The sequence below is a fragment of the Heptranchias perlo genome, chromosome 6, assembly GCF_035084215.1.
Source record: "Heptranchias perlo isolate sHepPer1 chromosome 6, sHepPer1.hap1, whole genome shotgun sequence".
Taxonomy (NCBI): Eukaryota; Metazoa; Chordata; class Chondrichthyes; order Hexanchiformes; family Hexanchidae; genus Heptranchias; species Heptranchias perlo.
The window spans coordinates 37,576,016-37,595,164 of NC_090330.1; the positions used below are offsets into that span (position 1 = coordinate 37,576,016).

Consider the following 19,149-nt stretch of genomic DNA (forward strand, 5'->3'; position numbering starts at 1 on the left):
TTACAGGGCCTTCAGCGACCGCCGTGACGGCGGAGGGTGATTCCTCAGAGGACCTGCTGGCCTCTGAGGGGGCACCATCACATCTGAGCGAGCCATCCACCAGCGCAGATACACACACCTCGGTGGGTCCCCGTCCTCACTTAGTTGGGGTCGCACATGGTGAGTCACCACACGTGAGCACAAGCAGACACCGGTGGCAGGGGCAGCTGTGGAGAGTCCGTGTGGGTGGGAGCACTCTTCTCCAGGCTCTGCTCAGCTGGACACAGATGCTGAACCCTGGGGGTCATCCTTTAAAAGGAGAATGATCGAGGGGCAGCAGCACATTTGCGAGGTGCTGGAACAGGTGCCACACGCACTTTCCACAATCGCGCAGAGGATGGGGGAGTCAAACTCCTGCATGAGTGGAATGGTGGCACAGGTACAGGAGGAAATCTCTGAGCTACTGTCACAGGGACGTGAGGGCATCTCTGAGATAGTGTCGCGGGTAAGTTCGGGAATGTCTCTGATGGAGGGAAGACTAGCCTCCATCGAGCTTCAAGCACAGCTCACCAATGAGTCCATTGAGGCCCTGACAACTGCCCTTCAGATTCAGGGTGAGCAACTTTCTGTCGCCTTGAACAGGCAGGCAGGTACACTAGCACTGGCCTTACAAGGCTTCACACATGTCCTCCAAACTGTCGTCCAGCAGGGTGGTAGGAGTGATGTGGGCCTGGCCTAGGAGAGGGATGATGGCGAAAGGGGACATGGAAGAGGGGATGCAACTCAAAGCGCTCCCACATCTCACCCGTTGCCCCCCTCTCAACCAGTACCCACAATGCTGCCTCCGCTCCAGGTGGTTGAGTCTGCCTCTGCACAGGTGCAGGTGGAGCAGTCTTTGGAGGGGCCCTCACGGGCATCGAAACCCAGACGGAGGAGGCCCAAAGCATCTAATGGGTCAGGGCATGACCAAGAGCAACCTGCCACTACCTCTGCTATAGCCACAGGGGAAGCACCACGTAGGAGTAGTCGGAAGCGTAAGGCAAAGGTTTTGTGAGCACAAAGGGGATGCACAAGGGTGTTTGACAGTTTGTCATGTTTTGTATTTATATTTGATTTTTGTTAATGGCACATTAAATATTATTATTGTCACCACTACTGCCATGTCTTGGCCATTCTTGACTGGCTTGTGTAATAAGTCCCTTTCATGAGATTCACCATGAACACCCACACTTGATGCTACCCATTGGGTCACCCTACAGTGGGTGTATGTGTAGTTGCACGACTATTTTGTGCAGGTGCCTGTGGCGCAGCACTGTGTTGTGGAGCTCCACGTGGCAGAGGTGGACGGCGTGGACGGCGAGGCTGGTAATGTTGCTCGTCCTCGGATGAAGTGATGAATGCAGCTATGGCGACCCCCATCCTGACGGTGTGAGTTTGAGGGGGGCCGCAAAGTAGGTAAATGTGTTTGCACAGCTTTAGGGTATAAATTAATAATTTTGAGTGGAAACACAAAGGTGTTGCAGCCAAAACTTTGTCTGAAGTGACAGAGTGCCCTGCTGCAATAAATGAGGTAATCCCCCCAACTGTCAAATAATCCTTTGCATCTCCCACTGGCTGCTGGCTGAAATATGTCTGCTCCAACAGGGAGTATTTCCCACAGCACGGGAAACAGGATCCTTCAAAATTGCACCCCTGCCAAAGTCTCCACTCAGTGAGGTCTGTCAAGTACCTCAACTAGCTAAATAATTAACTAAATTATCATCCCGCCGGCTTTAATTGCCGGTGGGAGTGCTGCATGTGGGAGCTGCGTGTGCACCCGAACGCGTCATTGGGGAACCCGGAAGTGAGTGGGTTGGAGCCAGGCTCAGAACCCACTCCGGGATTCCGCCATTTTTGGAGCCCCACTGCCCCCAACACACCCACTCGGCCATCGGAAAATCGGTCCCTTTGGGTTAGAAATTCAGGCGCAACCATTTTCGGGCGGGCGGCGGCACAGGATAGGATCCCTGCGCTTGAATGGCGAGGCCCGTGGCGCCCCCAACAGGACTTCAGAAAAACCTGGAAGCAGGTCATGTGCCTTTTTTCTCGGCTGAAAAATGATACACGCTGCAGGAAAAGAAAGAAAAGCTCAATTTTTTTTGTCACCTACCTATTTTCAATGTCCTTTGAGCTCCAGGCTTCCTGCTGTAGCAGATTCTCTGCAGCTCACATTTTCCCGTTATTTTTCTCAGGGCGAATTTGAGAAAACGCCAGAGACATTTGCAGTAAAAGTACAGACACAGTTGGACCAACATCCTGAAGTCAAACAATAAAAATAAATTAAAAACAAAACCATTTCCATTTCATAAATACAAAATATATCAACAACCTAAGATTTAAGAACTTAGATGCTAACCCATATTGAAGTCATGTTTGTTTTTTATTTTGCAACCAACACATATTATTAAATATTTAAAAGTTGCTTTTCATAATCAGAGTCTTCATTTTCTGTCAGATTCCTTTTTCTAGCCAGTCTGAGAGTGCTCTGGTATGATGCCTCAGAACTTTATGGAATCCTTTCAGCCAATCTGCTGCTCTGCCCCTATATGTAGCATTATCAACAGCTGACATGTCAGGGAGACCACCACAGCTAGGGTGGTCAACTCTGTATTCCTGGAGGTTTCCTCACATGACCTCCTGCCTCCAACAGCCCTGCCAGTCATACAGCCTTTTTTCCCCTTCTCCAATATTTTTGTAACAATAAACAAAAGTGTTTAAAGAAAATGAAAAAAACCACACAATTTTAATAATGCCACTATGATTTTTCTCCTGGTTTGTTCTCAGCAGTGTCCAGGAAATTAATCTTTAATTCCTAGAGACTACAGGACAATCTTGGAGAATTGGAAACCCTAGCCAGAACTGTAAACTCACTTTTCAAAACATGACTGAAGCAATACTTCTCCAGCAGGCATTAATGCAAGATTAAACATTAGACAAGAGCCATGTTCATCGAATCTAATGGAAATATTGCCAATACATTTAACGCCTTCCACTATCATCCAAGCTCCTGCTAAACTTTGCTCTTTAAATGGTCACTTTTTTTTTTAAGGTGTCTTATTTTGCTATCAGTCAACAGAATCCCTGATCTTGCTCCTGTACTCCTACCAGTCTCCCCATCTCTAGTGTTTTATTTTTCCTTAATTTCTCTTGTAAGTCTTCCCCTTCCCTCCCCATGGATGGTTATCTTTTTTTCTTCCCAGACCACAAATGACTTGGAACTTAGAGAGAAAACTAGTGACTGGTTCCCAGGCCACTACCAATGCCACTCAAAGTCAAGCACTGGGAGGCAAGTGACAGCGACCCACAAATCATTTTTCTTCAGATTCTTTCTCCTTGTAGGAAAGCAAATGGCCTCTTCTCTGTACCTCCCCACAGTAATGTAGCTGAGCTTAGGAATTGAGTGGGAAAATCAAATCAGCTTGGTGGTGATGTGGCATGCCTTTAAAATAAAGTTTTCCTGGCAATCAAATCAAAACCAGGAAATCACAAAAGAAAATATATAATTGCTGGTGGTACTGAGAATCCAGGCATGAAAATCAAAATTCCAGCACTAATTATATTTCACAAAGGTAACCGTAAGAACCATCACATGATGTACATGGTCTTAAAATTTAAGCTTTGGAAATTTACATAGAATATGAAGGGTTTTGATAGAGTAAATAAGGAGAAACTGTTTCCACTGACAGGAGTGTAGGTAACCAGAGGACACAGATGTCAAATAATTGGCAAAAGAACCAGAGGGGAGAGGAGGAGAATTTTTTTTTACGCAGCGAGTTGTTATCATCCAGAATACACTGCCTGAAAGGGTGATGGAAGCAGATTCAATAGTAACTACCAAAAGAGGATAAAACCCCTGGTCCAGATGTATTGCATCCACAGATATTAAAAGAACTTAGGGAAGAGATGGCAGAGGCACTACTACATAGACATAAAAATTCATAAGAAAAGGGAATAGTGCTAGAGGATTGGCGGACAGTTAATGTGATTCCTATATTTAAAAAGGGAGATAGAACAAGTCCAGGGAACTATAGACCAATTAACTTCACGTCAATGGTAGGAAAGATAATGGAATGCTTACTCAAAGAAGTAATAAAAAAAATATAGAAACGAAAAATATAATAAAACATAGTCAGCACAGTTTTCAAAAGGGAATGTTGTGCTTGACCAACCTTATTGAATTCTTTGAAGTAACAGAAAGGGTAGACAAGGCTAATGCAGTATATGTAATATGTTTGGATTTTCAAAAGGCCTTTGATAAGGTACTGCAAAGCAGACACATGACTATGGTCAGTGCCTATGGAGTCAGGGAGCAAGTAGCAGAATGGATAGCAAGCTCGCTACAAAACAGAAAACAGACAATAGGAGTTAAAGGTAGTTACTCAGACTGGCAAAAGGTAGGAAGCGGCGTTCCACAAGGATTGGTGCTGGGACCACTGTTGTTCACCATTTACATAAGCAGTTTGGATTCAGGAATTGGAAGTTCGATTTCAAAATTTGTGGACAACACCAAATTGGGGCGTATACTTAACACAGAGGAGGACTGTGACAAAATACAGGAAGACATTAATAAACTTGCAGAATGGGCGTGTAATTGGCAAATGAATTTCAATATAAATAAGTTTGAGGTGGTACATTTTGGTAGGAAGAATAAGGAGGCCACAGACGACTTGGAAAATAAGAGTCTAAATGGGGTAGAGGAGCAGAGGGATCTGGGGGTATAGATACACAAACCACTAAAAGTAGTGATGCAGGTTAAGGCGGCCATAAAAAAGGCAAACAAAGCACAGGGGTCCATTTCTAGAGGGATAGAACTGAAAAGCAGGAAAGCTATGTTAAACTTGTATAGACCCTTGGTTAGACCACACTTGGAGTATTGTGAACAATTCTGGTATTCATATTATTAAAAGGATATAGAGGCAATGGAGAAGGTGCAAAAAAGATTTACTAGGATGATACCAGAACTGAGAGGTTATACCCATCAGGAAAGATTGAGTAGGCTGGGCCTCTTTTCTTAGAAAAGAGAAGACTGAGGGATGACCTGATAGAGGTCTTTAAGATTATGAAAGGGTTTGATAGGGTAGACGTAGAGAAGATATTTCCACTTGCGGGGGAGACCAGAACTAGGGTCCATAAATATAAGATAGTCACTAATAAATCCAATAGGGAATGCAGGAGAAACTTCTTTGCCCAGAGAGTGTTTAGAATGTGGAACTCGCTACCACAAGGAGTAATTGAGGCAAATAGCATTGATGCATTTAAGAAGAAGCTAGATAAATACATAAGGGAGAAAGAAAAAGGATATGTTGACGGGCTTAAATGAAGAAGGGTGGGAGGAGGCTCGTATGGAGCATAAACATCGGCATGGACTTGTTGGGCCAAATGGCCTGTTTCTGTGCTGTACATTCTATGTAATTCTATGTATGTAATTGGGTATATACTTCATAGTATCATATTAGATACAGCACAAGAGGAGGCCATTCAACCCATCGTGCCTGTACCAGCTCTTTGAAAAAGTTATCCAATTAGTCCCAATCCCCATGCTCTTTCCCCATAGCCCTGTAAATTTTTTCCCTTCAAGTATTTATCTAATTCCTTTTTGAAAGTTACTATTGAATTTGCTTCCACCACCCTTTCAAGCAGTGCATTCCAGATCATTACAACTCGTTGCGTAAAAAATGTTTCCTCATGTCGCCTCTGACTCTTTTTCTGATTATCTTAAATCTGTGTCCTCTGGTTACCGATCCTTAGAATCATAGAATGGTTACAGCACAGAAGGAGGCCATTCAGCCCATCGAGCTCATGCCGTTTCTATGCAAGAGCAATCCAGTTAGTCTCATTCCCCTGCTCTTTCCGCGTAGCCCTGCAAATTTTTTCCTTTCAAGTATTTATCCAATTCCTTTTTGAAAGCCATGATTGAAACTACTTTCATCACCCATTCAGGCAGCGCATTCCAGATTAAAGCTACTCGCTGCGTTAAAAGGTTTTTCCTCATGTCGCCTTTGGTTCTTTTGCCAATCATCTTAAATCTGTGTCCTCTGGTTCTCGACCCTTCCACCAATGGGAACCGTTTCTCTTTATTTACTCCATCTAAACTCTTCATGATTTTGAACACTTCCATCAAATCTCCTCTCAACCTTCTCTGTTCTAAGGAGAACGACCCCAGCTTCTCCAGTCTATCCACGTATCTGAAGCTCCTCATCCCTGGAAGCTTTCTAATAAATCTTTTCTGCACTCTCTCTAAGGCCTTCACATCCTTTCTGAAGTGTGATCCTAGAATTGGACACTATACTCTAGTTGTGACCGAACCAGTGTTTTATAAAGGTTCGACAACTTCCTTGTTTTTGTTCTCTAGGCCTCTATTTATAAAGCCCGGGATCCTATATGCTTTTTTAATAGCCTTCTCAACTTGTTTTGCTACCTCCCAGGTCTCTCTGTTCCTGCACTCCCTTTAGAGTTGTACCATTTAGTTTATATTGCCTCTTCTCATTCTTCCTACCAAAATGCATCACTTCACACTTTCCTGCGTTATATTTCATCTGCCATGTGTCTGTCTATGTCCTCCTGAAGTCTGTTACTATTCTTCACATTGTTTACTACATTTCCGAGTTTCGCATCATTTGCAAACTTCAAAATTATACCCTCTATACCCAAGTCCAGGTCAATAATATATATCAAAAAGATCAGTGGTCCTAATACTGACCCCTGGGGAACACCACTTTATACTTCCCTCCAGTCTGAAAAACAACTGTTCCCCTAGCCAACTTTGTATCCATGCTACCGCTGTCCCTTTAATCCCTTGGGCTTTAATTTTGCTAACAAGTCTATCATGTGGTACTTTATCAAATGCCTTTTGAAAGTCCATATACACATCAACTACGCTACCCTCATCAACCCTCTCCATTACTTCATCAAAAAACTCAATCAAGTTAGTCAAACACGATTTTCTTTTAACAAATCCGTGCTGATTTTCATTTATTAGCCTGTATTTTTCCAAGTGTCAATTAATTTTGTCCCAGGTTATTGTCTCTAAAAGTTTTCCCACCACCGAAGTTAGGTTGACTGGCCTGTAATTACGGGTTTATCCCATTCTCCTTTTTTGAACAGGGGTGTAACATTTGCAATCCTCCAGTCCTCCGGCACCGTCCCCATAGCTAAAGAGGACTGCAAGATTGTGGCCAGAGCCTCCGCAATTTCCAGCCTTATTTCCCTCAGGAAACTAGGATGCATCCCATCTGGACAGGGTGACTTTTCTACTTTGAGTACTGCTAATCTTTTAAGTGCCTCCTCTTTGTCTATTTTTATTTTATCCAATATCGCTACTACCTCCTCCTTTAGCTTGACATCAGTCGTCAGGAAAATGGTGGAATCCATCAAGGAAGTGGTAACAGGGCACTTAAAAAACCGTAACAGGTTAGGCAGAGTCAACATGGTTTTATGAAAGGGAAATCATGTTTGACAAATTTATTTGAGTTTTTTGAGGATGTAATTAGAAGGGTAGATAAAGGGGAACCAGTGGATGTAGTATATTTGGATTTCCAAAAGGCATTCGGTAAATCATAGAGTCATAGAATGATTACAGCACAGAGGAGGCAATTCGGCCCGTTGAGTCCATGCCGGCTCTCTGCAAGAGCAATCCAGTTAGTCCCACTCCCCCTGCCCTTTCCCCGTAGTCCTGCAAATTTTTTCCCTTCAAGTACTTATCCAATTCCCTTTTGAAAGCCATGATTGAATCTCCCTCCACCACCCTTTTAGGCAGCGCATTCCAGATCATATCCACTCGCTACGTAAAAAAGCTTTTCCTCATGTCGCCTTTGATTCTTTTACCAATCACCTTAAATCTGTGTCCTCTGGTTCTTGACCCTTCTGCAAATGGGAAGAGCTTCTCTCTATCTTCTCTGTCTGGATCCCTCTTAATTTTGTACACTTCTATAAAATCTCCTCTCAACCTTCTTTGTTCTAAGGAGAACAACCCCAGCTTCTCCAGTCTATCCACATAAGTGAAGTCATCCCTGGAACCATTCTAGGGTTCTTTTCTGCACCCTCTTTAAGGCCTTCACATCCTTCCTAAAGTGTGGTGCCCAGAATTGGACACAATATTCCAGTTGTGGCCGAACCAGTGTTTTATAAAGGTTCATCATGACCTCCTTGCTTTTGTGTTCTATGGGGGTGACTTTAAACCCCAAGAACGAGTGGTTTGGGGCGGGTGGGAGTTGAAAATAGTTTTTTTTTGGGTCACAACTGCAACATTTTCGGACTTTGCATTCCCAGTGGGGGAAGCCTGTACTTTTACACGCCAACGTTAAACCCGGAAATAAAGCCGGGTTGCGGTTGCGACCCAAAAAACAACTATTTTCAACTCCCACCCACCCCCAACCTACTCGTTTTTGGGGTTTAAAATCACCCCCAGGCCTCTATTTATAAAGCCCAGGATCCCGTTTGCTTTTTAACCGCATTCTCAACTTGCTTTGCCACCTTCAACGACCTGTGCACGTATACCCCCAGGTCTCTCTGTTCCTGCACCCCTTTTAGAATTGTACCCTTTAGTTTATATTGCCTCTCCTCGTTCTTCCTACCAAAATGTATCATTTCGCACATCTCTGTGTTAAATTTCACCTGCCATGTGTCTGCCCATTCCACCAGCCTGTCTATGCCCTCTTGAAGTCCTCCTCACTGTTCACTACACTTCCAAGTTTTGTGTCATATGGAAATTTTGAAATTGGACCCTGTACACGCAAGTCCAAGTCATTAAAATATATCAAGAAAAGCAGTGGTCCTAGTACCGACCCCTGGGGAACACCACTGTATACCTTCTTGCAGTCCGAAAAACAACCATTCACCACTACTCTCTGTTTCCTGTCTCTTAGCCAATTTCGTATTCATGCTGTCACTGCCCCTTTTATTCCACAGGCTTCAACTTTGCTGACAAGCAAAATTATGTGGCACTTTGTCAAAACACCTTTTGGAAGTCCATATACACCACATCAACAGCATTGCCCTCATCAACCCTTTTTGTTACCTCATCAAAAAACTCAATCAAGTTGGTTAAATACGATTTGCCTTTAACAAATCCATGCTGGCTTTCCTTAATTAATCCACACTTGTCCAAGTGACTGTTAACTTTGTCCCGGATTATTGTTTCTAAAAGTTTCCCCTCAACCGAGGTTAAACTGACTAGCCTCTAGTTGCTGGATTTATCCTTATACCCTTTTCTGAAAGAGGGTGTAACATTTGCAATTCTCTAGTCCTCTGGCACCACTCCCATATCTAAGGATGATTGGAAGATTATGGCCAGTACCTACACAATTCCACCCTTACTTCCCTCAGCAACCTAGGATGCATCCATAAGATGCCACATAAAAGGTTGTTACGCAAGAAACGGGCTCCTGGGGTGGGAGTAATATATTAGCGTGATAGTGGATTGGTTAATGGACAGAAAACAGAGAGTAGGGATAAACAGGTCATTTTCAGGTTGGCAGGCTGTAACTAGTGGGGTGTCGCAAGGATCAGTACTTGGGCCCCAGCTATTTACCATCTATTTCAATGACTTAGAAAAAGGGACCAAGTGTAATGGTATCCAAGTTTGCTAATGATACAAAGCTAGGTGGGAAAGTAAGCTGTGAGGAGGACACAAAGAGTCCAGAAAGGGATATAGACAGGTTAAGTGAGTGGGCAATAAGGTGGCAGATGCAGTATAATATACGGGTACGGTAGCATAGTGGTTATGATACTGGACTAGTAATCCAGAGGCCTGGACTAATAATCCAGAGTCATGAGTTAAAATCCCGCCACGGCAGCTGGTGAATTTAAATTCAATTAATTAAATAAAATTCTGGTATTAAAAAAAAACTAGTATCAGTAATGGTGGTCATGAAACTACCGGATTATCGTAAAAACCTGTCTAGTTCGCTAATGTCCTTTAGGAAAGGAAACCTGCCCTCCTTACTTGGTCTGGCTTAAATGTGACTCCAGACCCACAGCAATGTGGTTGATTCTTAATTGCCCTCTGAAATGGCCCAGCAAGCCACTCAGTTGTAAAATCTTGCTACGAAAAGTCATAATAAGAATAAAACCGGACGGACCACTAGGCATCAGACACGACAAAGGCAAACCAAGCCCAGTTGACCCTGCAAAGTCCTCCTCACGAACATCTGGGGACTTGTGCCAAAATTGGGAGAGCTGTCCCACAGACTAGTCAAGCAACAACCTGACATAGCCATACTCACAGAATCATACCTTTCAGCCAACGTCCCAGACTCTTCCATCACCATCACTGGGTATGTCCTGTCCCACCGGCAGGACAGACCAACCAGAGGTGACGGTACAGTGATATACAGTCAGGAGGGAGTCCTCAACATTGACTCTGGACCCCATGAAATCTCATGGCATCAGGTCAAATATGGGCATGGAAACCTCCTGCTGATTACCACCTACCACCCTCCCTCAGCTGATGAATCAGTCCTCCTCCATGTTGAGCACCACTTGGAGGAAGCACTGAGGGTAGCAAGGGCACAGAATGTACTCTGGGTGGGGGACTTCAATGTCCATCACCAAGAGTGGCTCGGAAGCACACGACTGACCCAAGCTGGCCGAGTCCTGAAGGACATAGCTGCCAGACTGGGCCTGCGGCAGGTGGTGAGCGAACCAACACGAGGGAAAAACCTACATGTCCTCGCCTTCACCAATCTACCTGTCGCAGATGCATCTGTCCATGACAGTATTGGTGGGAGTGACCACCACACAGTCCTCGTGGAGACAAAGTCCTGTCTTCGCACTGAGGACACCATCCAACGTGTTGTGTGGCACTATCACCATGCTAAATGGGATAGATTCAGAACAGATCCAGCAGCTCAAAACTGGGCATCCATGAGGCGCTGTGGGCCATCAGCAGCAGCAGATTTGTATTCCAGCACAATCTATAACCTCATGGCCTGGCATATTCCTCACTCTACCATTACCAACTAGCCAGGGGATTAACCCTGGTTCAATGAGGAGTGTAGAAGAGCATGCCAGGAGCAGCACCAGGCATACCTAAAAATGAGGTGCCAACCTGGTGAAGCTACAACATAGGTCTACTTGCAAACTAAACAGTGGAAACAATATGCTATAGACAGAGCCAAGTGATTCCACAACCAACGGATCAGATCCAGTTGTGAATGGTGGTGGACAATCGAACAACTAATGGGAGGAGGAGGCTCTGTAAAAATCCCCATCCTCAATGACGACAGAGTCCAGTACGTGAGTGCAAAAGACAAGGCTGAAGCCTTTGCAACCATCTTCAGCCAGAAGTGCTGAGTAGATGATCCATCTTGGCCTCCTCCCGATATCCCCACCATTACAGAAGCCAGTCTTCAGCCAATTCGATTCACTCCACGTGATATCAAGAAACGGCTGAGTGCACTGGATATAATAAAGGCTATGAGGACCCAACAACATCCCGGCTGTAGTGCTGAAGATATGTGCTCCAGAACTAGCCGCGCCTCTAGCCAAACTGTTCCAATACAGCTACAACACTGGCATCTACCCGACAATGTGGAAAATTGCCCAGGTATGTCCTGTCCACAAAAAGCAGGACAAATCCAATCCAGCCAATTAACGCCCCATCAGTCTACTCTCAATCATCAGCAAAGTGATGGAAGGCGTCGCCGACAATGCTATCAAGCGGCACTTACTCGCCAATAACCTGCTCACTGATGCTCAGTTTGGGTTCCGCCAGGACCACTCACCTCTAGCCTTGGTCCAAACATGGACAAAAGAGCTGAATTCCAGAGGTTAGGTAAGAGTAACTGCACTTAACATCAAGGCAGCATTTGACCGAGTGTGGCACCAAGGAGCCCTAGTAAAATTGAAGTCAATGGGAATCAGGGGGAAAACTCTCGAGTGGCTAGAGTCATACCTAGCACAAAGGAAGGTGGTAGTGGTTGTTGGAGGCCAATCATCTCAGCCCCAAGACATTGCTGCAGGAGTTCCTCAGGGCAGTGTTCTAGGCCCAACCATCTTCAGCTGCTTCATCAATGACCTTCCCTCCATCATAAGATCAGAAATGGGGATGTTCGCTGATGATTGCACAGTGTTCAGTCCCATTCGCAACCCCTCAGATAATGAAGCAGTCCGTGAGCGCATGCAGCAAGGCCTGGACAACATCCAGGTTTGGGCTGATAAGTGGCAAGTAACATTCGCACCAGACAAGTGGCACGCAATGACCATCTCCAACAAGAGAGAATCTAACCACCTCCCCTTGACATTCAATGGCATTACCATTGCCGAATCCCCCACCATCAACATCCTGGGGGTCACCATTGACCAGAAACATAACTGGACCAGCCCCATAAATACTGTGGCTACAAGAGCAGGTCAGAGGCTAGGTATTCTGCGGCGAGTGACTCACCTCCTGACTCCCCAAAGCCTTTCCACCATCTACAAGGCACAAGTGTGATGGAATACTCTCCACTTGCCTGGATGAGTGCAGCTCCAACAACACTCAAGAAGCTCGACACCATCCAGGACAAAGCAGCCCTCTTGATTGGCACCCCATCCACCACCCTAAACATTCAATCCCTCCACCACCGGAGCACTGTGGCTGCAGTGTGTACTATCCACAGGATGCACTGCAGCAACTCGCCAAGGCTTCTTCGACAGCACCTCCCAAACCCACGACCTCTACCACCTAGAAGGACAAGGGCAGTAGGCAGATGGGAACAACACCACCTGCACGTTCCCCTCCAAGTCACACACCATCCCGACTTGGAAATATATCACCGTTCCTTCATCGTCGCTGGGTCAAAATCCTGGAACTCCCTACCTAACAGCACTGTGCGAGAACCTTCATTACATGGACTGCAGCGGTTCAAGGAGACAGCTCACCACCACCTTCTCAAGGGCAATTATGGATGGCCAATAAATGCTGGCCTTGCCAGCGACGCCCACATCCCATGAATGAATTAAAAAAAAATAATGTGGGAAAATGTGAGGTTATTTACTTTGGTAGGAAGAATAGAAAAACAGAATATTTTTAAATGGTGAGAAACCATTAATGTTGGTGTTCAGAGAAACTTGGGTGTCCTCGTACACGAAACACAAAAAGTTAGCATGCAGATACAGCAAGCAATTACGAAGGTAAATGGTATGTTGGCCTTTATTTCAAGGGGGTTGGAGTACAAGAGTAAGGAAATCCTGCTACAATTGTGCAGGGCTTTGGTGAGACCACACCTGGAGTGCTGTGTACAGTTTTGGTTTCCTTATCTAAGGAAGGATATACTTGCTTTCGAGGGTTGCAACGAAGGTTCACTAGATTGATTCTTGGGATGAGAGGGTTGTCTTGTAATGAGAGTTTGAGTCGAATGGGCCTATACTCTCTGGAGTTTAGAAGAATGAGAGGTGATGTCATTGAAACATACAAGATTCTGAGCAGGCTTGACAGGGTAGATGCTGAGAGATTGTTTCCCCTGGATGGAGAGTCTAGAAGTAGGAGGCATAATCTCATAGGCTGAGATGAGGAGGAATTTCTTCATTCAGAGGGTTGTGAATCTTTGGAATTCTCTACCCCAAAGGGCTGTGAATGCTAAGTCACTGAATATATTCAAGGCTGAGATAGATAGATTTCTGGTCTCTACGGGAATCAAGGGATATGGGGATCAGGCGGGAAAGTGGAGTTGAGGTCAAAGATCAGCGATGATCTTATTGAATGGTGGAGCAGGCTCGTGGGGCCGTATGGCTTACTCCTGCTCCTATTCCTTATGTTCTTATATTCTTTACTGCTACAATGGTAGCATCCTCTTCTCTAGTGAAGATGGATGTGAAGTATTCATTTAGTACCTCAGCCACGCTCTCTGCCTCCACGAGGAGACCTCCTTTTTTGTCCGCAATCAGTCCCACCCTTCCTTTCATTACCCTTTTACTATTTATATGTTTATAAAAGAGTTTTGGGTTCCCTTTTATGTTTGCCGCTAATCTATTCTCATACTCTCTCTTTGTCCCTCTTACTCCCTCTTTTAGATCTCCTCTGTACTTTCTGTATTCAGCCTGGTCCTCTACTGTATTATGAACCTTACATTCATTATAAGCCTCCTTTTTCTGCTCCATTATCTCTAAATCTTTAGACATCCAGGGAGCTCTAGCTTTGGATGCCCTTCCTTTCCCCCTCGTAGTGATGTGTCTATTGTGTACCCAAACCAACTCCACCTTGAAGGCCTGCCATGTTCAATTACTGTTTGATTCCAATCCATCTGGGCAAGATCTCTTTTTAACTCACTGAAATTTGCCCTCCTCCAGTTAAGCATTTTCACATTTGATTGTTCCTTGTCCTTTTCCATAACTATTCTAAACCTAATGATATTATGATCACTGTTCCTCAAATGCTCCCCCACTGAAACATGCTCCACCTGCCCCACTTCATTCCCCAGAACTAGATCCAGCACTGCTTCCTTCCTGGTTGGGCTGGAAACACACTGTTCCAGAAAGTTCTTCTTGAACACATTTCTGGAATACCTCCCCCTCTTTGCCCTTTACACTGTTACTGTCCCAGTCTATTTTGGGATAATTGAAGTCCCCCATTATCATTACTCTATATTTCTTGAAAAGGAAAAAATTGCAGGGCTATGAGGAAAGAGCAGGGGAGTGGGACTAATTGGATAGCTCTTTCTAAGAGCTGGCACAGGCACTAATGGACCAAATGGCCGCTTTCTGTGCTGTATGATTCTATGATTCTGCAGCACAGAAACAGGCCATTCAGCTCAATTGGTGTGTGCTGGTGTTTATACTCCATATGAGCCTTCTCCCACTCTAATTACCTCTTCCCACCCTACCCCCATTTCCTTCTGTTTCCTTCTCCCTCATGTATGCATCAAGGCTCACCTTAAGTGCAATAATGTTATCTGCTTAAACCATTCCATATGGCAGCTAGTTCCACATTCTCACCACTTTCTGTGGAAAGAAATCCCTCTTAAATTCTTTATTTGCTCTCAGTGTCTATCTTATATTCCTTGATCAGGAATCATCCACAAATGGAAACAGTTTCTCCACATCCACCCTATCGAACCCCTTCATTCTTTTAAAGACCTCTGTCAAATGTCCTCCCTTTTCCATAGAGAAGAGCTCAATCTTTCCTGACAGTTGCATCTCCTCTCAATTCTGGAAACATTCTTGTAAATCTTTTCTACACTTTCTTCAGTGCTTCAATATCTTTTTTTGTAGTATGGAGACCAGAACTGTGTACAGTATTCCAAGTGTGCTCTAACTAAGGTTCTAAATAAATTTAACATTACCTCCCTGCTTTTGTATTCTATTCCTCTAGAAATGAACCCAGTACTTTGCACTCTTTGGAGCCTTATTAACATGTGTTGCTACTTTTAGTGATTGATGTATCCTCTACACCAATTATTTTCTTACCAAGAAATAAGTAACCTCCTTATTCCTCCTACCAAAATGAACCACCTCACACTTCCCTGTATGCAATTTTATTTGCCATTTATTCACCCACTCTGCAAGCCTGTTTATGTCTTATTGTATTTTGGTGCAATCCTCCACATTATTAGCTGTACCCCCCAATTTGGTATCATCTGAAAGTTTTGACATCATATTTCCAATTGCTGAGTCCAAATCATTTATGTGGAGACAACAATGGTCCTAGCACAGATCCCTGCAGGACACCACTTCAATTTTCTGCCAGTCCGAGAAACATCCCGTAACTGCTACCCTCTGATCTGTAACCATCTTTCAATCCATTCTGCTATCTGGCCCCTAACTCCACACGCTCTAACCTTTGTCACGAGTCTCTTATGTGGCACCTTTTCGAAGGCTTTCTAAAAATTCATGTGGACCAGACACAATTTCTTGCCTTACAAAGCCTAACCCAAAACCAAATCCTTATATGGGAGTAACTTTTCAGTGCTGCAGTCCTGATAAAATCAAGAGTTGGAATACAATTTCATTGAAAATTATCAAGGGATCAATTTAAGTGAAGTAATGTTATACACTTCAGTTCTTCAATTATGGCACAGAACAATGTACAATTTAAGATAGTCCTAGGCCTCTAGGTCAAATGTGTAATAAGAAAATACAAGCAAGTGATCTGCTTAAGGGATTTAAAACATCAAATTATCTCTTTTGGTTCATATTCCATTTTGATAGTAAGGCAGAACTAGGATGGAGAGGCTTTGCTTTGGAATATTAAACAGCAGCAGCAGCATCATAATCAACAACAAACATGTTTTTATATAGTGCCTTTAATATAATGAAATGCCCCAAAGCACTTCATAAATGTGCATAAGGAAAACAGACAATAGTTGTTGCTCTGTCAAAATAATAACATAGTTATCAACTATTATGCCTAACAAGATCAAGGCGATCTGATAATTTCACAGAATCTCTGGAGAAAATAGTACTATTCACTATTTTGTATTTATTACAAAGATAATTCGGACTAAATTAATACATAAAATGTGTAAAGCACAGTATAAAATATATCAAAAAGCCAAACTATCAAGTTTAAGCAATTCCCATTGAATGTAAAAATCTACAATTGGTGCTGGTATAACGATTGTACTATCAGTTGCCAATAACAGCAATAATTCACTTTTTCAGTGTGTAAATTCAGTCTTCACAAATAAGTCTTCATTTTTACAAAGTGCACAGATTCTTCATACTTGCATCACTAACCTTCCATTTCTGTTACATACTGCAGTATAACCAAGAGTGGGTTAATGTCATTGCACTTTTACTGGTTAAATTTGAAACATTTCTTCAGATTTTCAATTAAACACCATAGAGTATCAGCAAAAAAATGTGTGATGAAAAGGTGTTTTCAACTAAAGTTAAAATAGCACCAGAATGTAAAGCTGAGCTCGCCATACAAGATTTGAGAAATGTACTTTTAAATCTGGAAGTAATTTTTTCTTCAACAAGTCATGTAATGTCACTGCTCAGGAACAGAACATTTTTGACAAGGAATAAGCCTGGAGAATGAATCAATTTGATTACTGTATCATTATTCACATTCACAGCACCCCATAAGAAATTAGGGTATATCACTCTGCCTCTGAGTCAGAAGGTTCTAGGTTCAAGTCCCACTCTAGAGACTTAAGCACATAATCCAGGCTGACACTTCAGTGCAGTAACAAGGGAGTCTTTTGGATGAGACATGAAATCGAGGTCTTGTCTGCCCTCCGAGGTGGACGTAAAAGATCCAATGACACTATTTTAAGAAGAGCAGGGGAGTTCTCCCGGTGTCCTGGCCAATATTTATCCCTCAACCGACATCACTAAAAAACATATAATCTGTTCATTATCTCATTGCTGTCCGTGGTTCCTTGCTGTGTGCATAAGACCATAAGAGATAGGAGCAGGAGTAGGCCATTCGGCCCCTCGAGCCTGCTCCACCATTCAATGAGATCATGGATGATCTGATTTTTACCTCAACTCCGCTTTCCCGCCTTTTCCCCATATCCTTTGACTCCCTTGCTGATCAAAATTTGTCTAACTCAGCCTTCAATGTATTCAATGACTCAGCCTCCACAGCTTTTTGGGGTAAAGAATTCCAAAGATTCACGACCCTCTGGGAGAAGAAATTCATCCTCATTTCCATCTTAAACGGGCGACCCCTTATTCTGAAACTATGCCCCCTAGTTTTAGATTCCCCCATGATGGGTAACATCATCTCAGCATCCACCCTATCGAGTCCCCTCAGAATCTTGTATGTTTCAATAAGGTCTCCTCTCATTCTTCTAAACGCCAATGAGTATAGACCCAACCTGTTCAATCTTTCCTCGTAAGACAACCCTTCCATACCCGGAATCAACCTAATGAACCTTCTCTGAACTGCCTCCAATGCAAGTATGTCCTTCCTTAAATAAGGGCACCAGAGCTGTACGCAGTACTCCAGGTGTGGTCTCACCAGCACCCTGTACAGTTGTAGCATGACTTCCCTGCTTTTATACTCCATCCCCCTAGAAATAAAGGCCAATATTCTGTTTGCCTTCCGGATTACCTGCTGCATCTGTATGTTGACTTTTTGTGTTTCATGTATGAGGACACCCAGATCCCTCTGTACCGCAGCATTTTGTCGTATTTCTCCATTCAAATAATATTTTGCTTTTTTATTTTTCCTCCCAAAGTGGATGACTTCACATTTTCCCACATTATATTCCATGTTCCTTCATCCAAGTCATTGATATATATTGTAAATAGTTGAGGCCCCAGCACTGATCCCTGCGGCACCCCACTAGTTACAGATTGCCATTTTGAAAATGACCCTTTTATCCCAACTCTTTGTTTTCTGTTAGTTAACCAATCCTCTATCCATGCCAGTATATTACCCCCAACACCATGAGCTCTTATCTTGTGCAGTAATCTTTTATGTGGCACCTTATTGAATGCCTTTTGGAAATCCAAATATACTGCATCCATTGGTTCCCCTTTATCCACCCTGCCCGTTACTTCCTCAAAGAACTCCAATAAATTTGTCAGACACGATTTCCTCTTCATAAAACCATGTTGACTCTCCTTGATTGTATTATGAGTCTCTAAATGTCCTGCTACTACTTCCTTAATAATGAATTCTAGCATTTTCCCAATGACAGATGTTAGGCTAACTGGTCTATAGTTACCTGCTTTCCGTCTCACTCCCTTCATGGATAGGGGTGTTACGTTTGCAGTTTTCCAATCCGCTGGGACCTTTCCAGAATCTAGTGAATTCTGGAAGATTATAACCAATGCATCCACTATCTCTGTAGCCACTTCCTTTAAGACCCACGAATGCAAGCCATCAGGTCCAGGGGACTTGTCAGCCTTTAGACCCATTAGTTTACCTAGTACTTTTTCTCTTGTGATAGTGATTGTTTTTAGTTCCTCCCTCTCCTTTGCCCCTTGATTTTCTACTGTTATTGGTATATTATTAGTATCTTCTACTGTGATGACAGATACAAAATATTTGTTCAGTTCCTCTGCCATTTCCTTGTTTTCCATTATTATTTCCCCAGTCTCATCCTCTAAGAGACCAATGTTTACTTTAGCTATCCTCTTCCTTTTTATATACTTGTAGAAGCTTTTACTGTCAGTTTTCATGTTTCTTGCTAGTTTACTCTCATAATTTATTTTCTCCCTCTTTATTATTCTTTTAGTCATCCTTTGCTGGTTTTT

At 43.4% G+C, this 19,149-nt stretch overlaps 1 protein-coding gene across 1 annotated transcript in view; it reads right to left on the reverse strand.

The window, feature by feature from the left end:
• Positions 1–19,149, reverse strand: part of elmod1 (ELMO/CED-12 domain containing 1) — a 49,579-nt gene that overhangs the window by 26,232 nt on the left and 4,198 nt on the right. Inside the window, exon 2 of the mRNA XM_067986137.1 lies at positions 2,129–2,274. Coding sequence (XP_067842238.1) covers positions 2,129–2,273 — 145 coding nt within the window. The 5' untranslated portion in view covers position 2,274. The remainder of the gene's footprint in view (positions 1–2,128; positions 2,275–19,149) is intronic.